Raw genomic sequence first — 9,636 nt, 5'->3', positions numbered from 1 at the left:
TAAACCGATAGTCCTCCGCTGAAATGGCTGGCGGATTACGCTCGGAAAAATAGAAACAATGACGGAGAGAGATGTCTGTCCGCAGCTGCCGCTGTTTGAAATCTTGACGCGACAAGCAAGGGAATAAAGGAGAGTCGCTTTCTCAAATATCGATAACGGGACTCTAAACCGACGAACTTCTAGAAATTGTTCCATTCAGTGAAACCGAGGAGAGGCGGTGAAAAATTTGTGGAACAGACTACAGGCGGCTAAAAAAATGATTTACTAGAATACAAGTGAAAGGGAACAATTATTACTTTAATTGCTGCGTTATGGAATTTCTCGCAATACAAACGAAGGAATATAATTGTGATTATTTTGGTCGAAGCGTTATCTATTTGCAAAATAGGATCTCGGAATAAAATAAAGAAATCCCGTTGAATTCACACTGATACTGTACGTAAATCCGAGAATTCCCCGCGCTACGAACGAAAAGAAACGACTGCGACTATTTTAATCGGAGCATTACGGAATTTCTCGCAATACAAACGAAGGAATAAAATTTTGACTATTTTGGTCGAAGCGTTATCTATTCGCAAAATAGGATCTCGGAATAAAATAAAGAAATCCCGTTGAATTCACACTGATACTGTACGTAAATCCGAGAATTCCCCGCGCTACGAACGAAAAAAAACGACTGCGACTATTTTAATCGGAGCATTACGGAATTTCTCGCAATACAAACGAAAGAATATAATTATGATTATTTTGGTCGAAGCGTTATCTATTTGCAAAACAGGATCTCGGAATAAAATAAAGAAATCCCGTTGAATTCACACTGATATTGTACGTAAATCCGAGAATTCCCCGCGATACAAACGAAAAAAAACGACTACAATTATTTTAATCGGAGCATTACGGAATTTCTCGCAATACAAACGAAAGAATATAATTGTGATTATTTTGGTCGAAGCGTTATCTATTCGCAAAATAGGATCTCGAAATAAAATAAAGAAATCCCGTTGAATTCACACTGATACTGTACGTAAATCCGAGAATTCCCCGCGCTAAAAACGAAAAAGAAAAGACTGCGATTATTTTAATCGGAGCATTACGGAATTTCTCGCAATACAAACGAAGGAATAAAATTTTGACTATTTTGGTCGAAGCGTTATCTATTCGCAAAACAGAATCTCGGAATAAGATAAAGAAATCCCGTTGAATTCACACTGATATTGTACGTAAATCCGAGAATTCCCCGCGATACAAACGAAAAAAAACGACTACAATTATTTTAATCGGAGCATTACGGAATTTCTCGCAATACAAACGAAAGAATATAATTATGATTATTTTGGTCGAAGCGTTATCTATTTGCAAAACAGGATCTCGGAATAAAATAAAGAAATCTCTTTGAATTCACACTGATATTGTACGTAAATTCGAGAATTCCCCGCGCTAAAAACGAGAAAGAAAAGACTGCGATTATTTTAATCGGAGCGTTACCGATTTCCGAAATAGAATCTCGGAACAAATTAAAGAATTCCCTTGGAATTCATTACGGTATCGTTTTTAAACTGAGAATTCCCTAGAATTGTTCGAAAAATCGTGCCGCATGAGCGAGTGATCCCGATAAAGATCGCGCACCGACTTCAAGCCGCACGTTCACCGCATTATAATCTAATTACCGAAGAGGATAATCGATTATCCAGGCAATTATCATCGTGCGCGAGATAACGACGGAAAATTGGATGATCAAATGACGAGCAAAAGGCGTCAGGATTATGGGGGACCGCGGGTTTCGACTTTATTGCAGGTAATCGATTGTTTCGATACACAATTGGGGTAGAGCGACAGCTCCTCGTTTAATATGCCCGTGACCGAATCACAGTGTATGTATATAATCGTATTTATATTCAATAGTCAGTTATATTTACAGATCGTATTATCGTTATTATTATTATTAATTTTATTATTATTATTATTATTATTATTATTATTATTATTATTAATATTATTATTAATCCGTGACGACATAGTCGGTAACACTAACATAATCACAGCCAGTTCGCTCGTGTTGTGTGTGTATGTATGTGTTGCTGTGTGTATGTATATATGTGTTCGGAAGTACATCGTGTCTGCGTGTGGTATGTACGTGTATGTGCCTGTGTGCGTGCGTGTACGCGCGCGCGCGTGTGTATGTAATGTTGTTAAACAAGTAGGTACGATCATCGACTAAACTGCCGGGGAGAACACACCTTTCTCCGTCAGGGTTCTCCACGAATTTCCCACGGAATTGAAAATAGGAAGTCATGACTCGATAATTACCGAGCACTTCGAACACGTTATTTGAACAATAAATCATGTCTCAACACGGTAACCACTGGCATCGCGCAAAGAGAATGAGATTAATTCGACGCGCTCGTTTCAAGAAATTCTTTCGCTCTGGCTTCGTCGTTTCGAGATCGTGTTTTCGATATTGTAAAACATTCCGGCTTCAGTTCGATATTATTTTTTATCTACGCGGACAGCGTTTAAAATACGGAAGATTGTTATCATTCGAGCAGTTTCAAAGGTTCGCCGTGCACCGGTGGTGTCTTACGAAAACGCGTGAACGCGCGAGCAGAAACTTCGACATTGATAATTCGCTCGCTTGGCGCAACAGTCTAGCTTAATGAGATGTTCTTCCCGTGTTTTCAAATGCTTTGTGCGCCGCGCTTCAAAAAAAAGAAAGAAAAATATACCGCGCGACTTTGAGGACTGCCGCGAAAGAAGACGACAGCGCGCGGAGTACGTGTTAATATTTTTTTGCTGGGACGCAGAGGCGCGGCTCTAAAAAATAGCCCTCTGAAGCGAAAGCGTCGTCTGAGGGCAACTTTTAAGCTTCGGTCAACGCCCTTTTGATGTCGCGAAGGGTTCAAGCATTCGCTTTAAAAAAGAAATATCTCTTCCCGAGAGGGAAGTCTCCTTTAAAAACCGGGACCGATTTTTATCAGAAAGTTTCTCTCTATTAGAATCTTTTAGTACTGTAGCGGATGGCTTAAAAAATAAAGAAAGTCGTTTTCCCATGCCGGGTAGAAAACACCATCCCTTGACAATCGGGGCCGTCACATTTTTTCCACCGCGAACCTCTTTTCACTAGAATTTTAAATCTCGAATCCGTTAACAAATTCTTGAAACTTCTCGCGAATCGTAAATTCTCCCGGAATTGCCGAATTTCGGGTCGCCGTGAATTTCCCCGGGGCTTTTTACCGCTCCGCGTTTCGTTTCGCTTCGAGCAATCGAGAGCGTTTTCGGGGAAACTGAATTTCGTGGGAATTCGTGGAGATTCCGAACACGATTCGGCTCTACGGTATTCCGCTATTGAATATTTTCTACATACAATTATAAACATATTCTTTTTCTTGGCAGCATCGGCAATGCTCCCAGAGAATGTTCGCGTTTCCACGAGCATCCGCCCGTTGTCCGAGTCACTTGGATTCCTTTCTCCGTCCCCGCCCCCACCCCGACGCAAATCTGCCCGCTCAATTCCAACAATTCCCAGCCAGGAATATCGAAATATATTTCAATAATTTATCCGTTCATAAACGTCCGCCTCTGATCCCCCTCGATACGATCCCGCGATCTCCCGTTTTGATTGCCCCGCCTTCGAGCCCCGCAAAAGGAATCCAAGGGATACTGATACTCGGGCAATGGTTTCCAAACCCCAACAAGCTTCAAATTCTACGTGGAGAAAGGGGCCTGTTAGCTTAGCTCAATTATTCTGTAGTTTTATTTTGATCGGAGGCGTTGCACATTAAGTGACGCGAGAATTCGATAATCGTCGAGACGATTGTTCTGTTTCCAAAAGAATCGCAACCTTTCGATTAATCCGTTTCGTTCTAATATCTTTCAGAAATCAAAATGTTTCTTTTTCTATTAAAAAAAGAAATGTAAAGCACTAGACCGCAAGCGTTCACGGGTAAGATCGGAATTTTAAAGCATGGAAACTGTTTCATCGAAGCGAGAGAAACAACGAAAGTTCAAGATATTCAAAATTCAGTAAATTCTCCGTAATTTTCCTTCGGCTTGTGAACGGAAATGGACAATTTGGGGGGAGGAGACACGATCGTTCGAGCCTCGCGCTCATTTTTATGGTTGCCAATTGTCGACGATTAAAAAAGCGAGGTACAATACTCGAATAATCTCATCTTTCCTCTTAAGCTTCCTCCATCAGCTTGTAAACAAAAATGAATTATTTTGGAGTTATATGGAATCATATTATATTTTGGATTATTATGGAATTATTCGAGCCTCGCGGCCCATTTTTGTCAATCGTCAACAATTAAAAAAAAACGAAGTGCAAGACTCGAATAATCTCATCTTTCCTCCTAAGCTTCCTCCATCAGCTTGTAAACAAAAATGGATTATTTTGGAGTTATATGGAATCATATTATTTTGGATTATTATGGAATTATTCGAGCCTCGCGGCCCATTTTTGCCAATCGTCAACAATTAAAAAAAAACGAAGTGCAAGACTCGAATAATCTCATCTTTCCTTCTAAGCTTCCTCCATCAGCTTGTAAACAAAAATGGATTATTTTGGAGTTATATGGAATCATATTATATTTTGGATTATTATGGAATTATTCGAGCCTCGCGACTTATTTTTGTCAATCGTCAACAATTAAAAAAAAACGAGGTGCAATACTCGAATAATCTCATCTTTCCTCCTAAGCTTCCTCCATCAGCTTGTAAACAAAAATGAATTATTTTGGAGTTATATGGAATCATATTATATTTTGGATTATTATGGAATTATTCGAGCCTCGCGGCCCATTTTTGCCAATCGTCAACAATTAAAAAAGAACGAGGTGCAAGACTCGAATAATCGTATCTCTTCCTTCCAAAATTGTTTATTTTTGTTTGCTGAAGGAAAATTAGGGAGAATTGACTATAATCGAGAGCATCGACCAAAGGAACGAACAATTGCGTGGATTCTGCAGTTCGTAAAGCAGTCTCGGAATTCTTCGATCAATTATTGTGCAACGTTTCTCTGTCCGGAGTGAAACTTACCGGCTGATAGAAAAGAGTGACCTTAGCTTAGAGTCAGGATCGCGGTGTCTTAAATATAAAGTTGCGTAGGGGTCTTACCGAACCTCGGTCGTTCGTCAATTGAAAAAAAGAACTTAGCGAGATGTTAAAAGTTCTATGAACACATTGTCCTCGAGCCTGAAAAAGAGAACAGCCGTACAAAACTTCGGGGTACAATTCCGTGCTGTGAATTGAACACATCGAGTACGAGACAGGTTTGGAACAATTTTCGTGCTGTCGAAATTCGTGGCAGTTTTGTAAATCAGAGAGGGAAATAAGTACGTTCTCGCGGTCGCATCGGCGACGGAAGGTTCGAAAGCGGGGAGATGTAAGTACGTTTGATGAGTTTATGCTCGCCGTCGCAGAAGTAAGGAGCATTCGCTTGGAAGATCAAGAGAGGGCAGTCGACGAAACCGAGGAATTCGTTTCAAATTATTCAAATAATTTCTGGAAGTCCCGGGAAATATATTCGGCCGATTTCTTTTCCGCTTCCGCGGTTCGATCTTGTCGATTCGACTAATTATTAAAGCGAAAGAGACACGTTCATGCGTGAACCATGGATTCCCCGGAAGCCCCTGGAAAATCACAGGAGTTTTTCAATTTAGCATTCGTCGATGCGATCCGCTTTCGAACCGTCCGTCGGAAAAACGTGGCATTGTAAATAGTAAATTGAACACAGTACGATTTCACGGATGTAAACCGGAGATCGGATCGACACGGAATCGCGGTACGATTTCGATCTCACGATCCACTGGATTTGATCCGGCTTCGCTGGAATTCTCGGAAGGATTCGACGTTCCTGGGGGGCTTACATACCTTACGCTACTCTTATCCGTAGTTTAATATCGAAGAATGACTCGAAACACCCTTATTGATTAACATCTCTAGGGCTGGGCGCGGATTGGTGACGGAGAATCGACCGTACTAATCCAACGAGCGCATCTATCGCTATAATAATCGACGATCCACTAATCAACGAATCATTAAACAACGTAAGTCACTCTAACCCTAGACTTCAAACTCAACCAAAGCGTTTCGACTGCCTCGAATACTAGAAACGAGATACATAAAACTTACATGAAACATATAACATAAGCACAAAAAGTTAACACTGAAACCACCGAACCAATTGGAACGGCTGATTCCTGATTTTTCTTTTCACAGTTATTGAAATTATAGAAACGCTTCTGCGAGAAACTTTTTGACAAACTTCTTCATCGAAGCATATACGGCGACAGAAATCGTGCGATGTTTAAGTAAATCAAATTTTCTCATTGTTCTAAAACAATATACGGGATGTCCCAAAATTATGGTACTTCCGGAAAGTGAGAGATTCCTGAGGTCATTTGAAGCAACTTTTTCCTTAGCGAAAATGCGATCCGTGGCTTCGTTTACGAGTTATCAACGAAAAACAGTGACCAATTGAAGCGCGAGTGTGGCCGACGCTCCGCCCTTGCGGCCAATGCCGCGTCGCGCCGGCCGTCCGACGCAGCGGCAGTGGTCGCGAGGGCGGGACGTCAGCCGTACGCGATCTCTCATTGGTCAGTGTTTTTCGTTAATAACTCGTAAACGAAACGACAGATCGTATTTTCGCTAAGGAAAAAGTTACTTCAAATGACCTCAGGAATCTCTCATTTTCCAGAAGTACCATAATTTTGGGACATCCTGTATATCGGTCAAAAAACGACTAACGCGTGTTGTTTTATAATTACTGCAGGATTGAATTTATTTAATCATCGCGATACTTTCCTTATACGTGCTCGAATTAAGAAATCGATTAAATCGTTTCCTGCGAGAGAGACTCTTTACAATTTCAAGAAACTGAAAATAATAATCGTGGAACCGGTCATTTTGACCAACGCGGTAGATATCCGGCGTCGATAAAAGTCAACGTGCGACGACACTGCGTGCATCTGGCGCACGGTGTATCGTCCCGCCGAGCCGACAATCTACAAAATTCAACAGACCTTAAAGCTTCCGGTCAACAGACTTCCCGGCCCGAAAAACCACGGGAGCACCATACCATCCCTCAGCAATCCCCGCGCAGCCGTAAACAACGATCTACCGAATACTTTTATCGATCAACGTCGCCACCAGCTCGATTGTACACTGATCACCCATCCACAGTCTTGAACAGTCTCGTCCGCGGGTTCGCGGTTTGGGAACGTCGACGCATACTATCGAGCTACCCCGATCTCGATTCCTCCCTATCACGGGTTCGACGGACTCGGGAAACCGCCCCTTCCTCCCCCCTCCTCTCCTCGGGCTAGTCCGACGATGGCACAAAAATTGGGTCCAAGTTTCCTGGCGCGTGTCCCCTGGAGAAGATCCCGGATCCGCCGAGTACACAGTATCGAATAGGTCGACCCTCGCGGAAGCGTGTTAGCGTTAAATACTCGATTACACCGACCGGTCCAGGTTAAGCGATTTATAGTCGGAGGCTCGTCCATTTGTTCGGGGAATCGGCGATTCGTCAGCCGTCCCTGAAAAAGCGTTCCACGGCCGCGCAACAACCCCCTAATCTCGCAATTAGAGGAGCCGTCGTAAATTCTCCCCGGAAGATGGCCGCGTGCCCGGCAGAAAGTGTCCGACAGAACGGCCCTGGCGTTCTTAAAGCGTCGTGGTAGCATTGAAAGGGGATTTTCAATCCTGCCCTGTCGATACGCCGCCGCCGCCGCCGCCGTCTTGCTTCGCGGTCCTCTTCATCCGTCATCCCATTATCCCTCTCCTCGTTCCCAGCGCGATAGTATCGACGATGAGAGCGAAAAGAAAAAGAGAGAAAAAAAGAAGAAGTAAAACGACGCGCCGTTTGCGGATAGGACCGCCGATCCAGGCAGTGGCGTAGTCACGACCGAAACGTCCGCTTCGATCGGCGACTGTCTCTCGCAGCTCTCTGTGCGAGCGCTTTTGATTGTTGACGGTAGGAGCGAGAATCCTCGGCTCCTTGGCCACCCGAGTGGGAGCCCCGGGGTTTTGATTGTTAACCGTGTAGCAGTAGCTCGGCTGTTTGGCCAGCCAAGTGGCCAGAAGCTCGCGGCAGCTACTTCGATTCCTTCGAACGGCGCCAGGTAATCGATGCGGATGATCCTCAAGTCCCTAACTTGTACACAGAGCTTCTCGTCTCCCCTAAATTTCTACGTGCTCGTCCTAGAGTGCTTCGGGACACCAGCCCCGAGGTCCGATTCCTAACTGAACACATTCGCGACCCTGCAGCCGCCTCGGCTGCAGCCCAAACCGGATCGTCTCAAGGTAACAATCACAACGAACATCATCGGACCACCGCGTTCGTGTCCGCTTCGGCACACTCCGTCGCGTCGGAAGCTCTCCTCGAGCCGCCTCCGAGTCCCCTAAATTTCCTCCAGTGTCCTCCGAGCCCTCGGCCCGCGGCACTCGCGAGTCCCTCAGACTCTTCACCGCTATTCGTACCACTCGATTCCCACTGGTCGCGCAGTTTCACTCGCCTCCGACCCACCCGCCGGACCTCCTCGTCCCGGCGATCCTGCCGGACCTCCTCAAGAAATGTTCCCGTGTCGTGAAACCGTGCCGGACCTACTCGAAAACGCTCTCGGCGGCCTCCCTGATCTTGACGATCAGGAACGACCGTCTGCAGAGCTTGACTAGCAGTTCGATCCTCTGTCAGGACGGCTTCCTCAGCTGGGGCAGCGTGATCAGGTAGATGTTGCCGAGGATGGCGCCGACCACCAGCAGCATCACGATGATGGCCGACAACCGCCGCGCGAACTTCACGAATCTCCGACCCCTCGAGTCCTTCTTGCTCTGGTTCGGGAACACCGCCAGACCCAGCAGAGGACCGGCCAGGGCGCCTGCCACGTGGGCTGCCCAGCCCACTCTGCCGCAGCCCAGAAGGGCCGGGATCGGCAGCGACGCCACGTCCGCGCTGGCTAACAGCAAGACGGCGCCGAGACGCCAGCCGGCGTACCGCAGCTCGCCGTGACACTATGGCAAACGAATTGATCGGGTCCGATTAACTGGCTGCGAGAGAGCGACAGCCGGCACGGCTGACAGCTTTAACCCCTTGCGGCGTCGTTTGCTTCACGGTTACAATGATTAAGTGCTTTGCGATTGTTCTATAGTCATTCCTCCCTAATTTGCAAACAGTTTTCGCACAAAAGTGGGCAATTTGGGGAGAGGAGATTGGATTACGCGGGCATTGTGACTTGTTTTTATAGTTGTTGATAATCGAATGAAAATAATAAACTATAAATCTGTATCTACAGGATTATTATAATGTATATATTACATATGTTATAATATAATATATTATATATTTTCCGAAAAATTATTGTACAAGCGAGAAATGACGGGTTCCTGAGGTCATTTGAAGCAACTTTTTCCTTAGCGAAAATGCAATCCACGGATTCGTTTGCGAGTTATTAACGAAAAACACTGACCAATGAGAGGTCGCGCATGACTGACGCCCCGCCCTCGCGGCTACTGCCGCCGTGCCAGACGGCCGGCGCGACGGGGCATTGGCCGCAAGAGCAGAGCGCCGGCCGTACTGGCGCTGCGATTGGTCGCTGTTTCTCGTTAATAACTCGTAAACGAAGCCGCGGATTGCATTTT

General features: G+C 45.1%; 1 protein-coding gene across 5 annotated transcripts in view; it reads right to left on the bottom strand.

Moving 5' to 3' along the window:
* Positions 1 to 276: 276 nt before the first annotated feature.
* rho-6 (serine protease rhomboid 6) overlaps positions 277 to 9,636 on the bottom strand; it is a 287,122-nt gene continuing 277,762 nt past the window's right edge. For all 5 annotated transcript variants that reach the window (XM_033473974.2, XM_076525044.1, XM_076525036.1 and 2 more), the window contains one exon: positions 277 to 9,009. In XM_033473974.2, the coding sequence (XP_033329865.2) occupies positions 8,689 to 9,009 (321 nt within the window). In that variant the 3' untranslated portion in view covers positions 277 to 8,688. The remainder of the gene's footprint in view (positions 9,010 to 9,636) is intronic.

Source organism: Megalopta genalis, chromosome 1, assembly GCF_051020955.1.
Source record: "Megalopta genalis isolate 19385.01 chromosome 1, iyMegGena1_principal, whole genome shotgun sequence".
Lineage (NCBI taxonomy): Eukaryota > Metazoa > Arthropoda > Insecta > Hymenoptera > Halictidae > Megalopta > Megalopta genalis.
The sequence above is the reverse complement of the archived record's forward strand: the minus strand, read 5'-3'. Positions and strand labels throughout refer to the sequence as shown.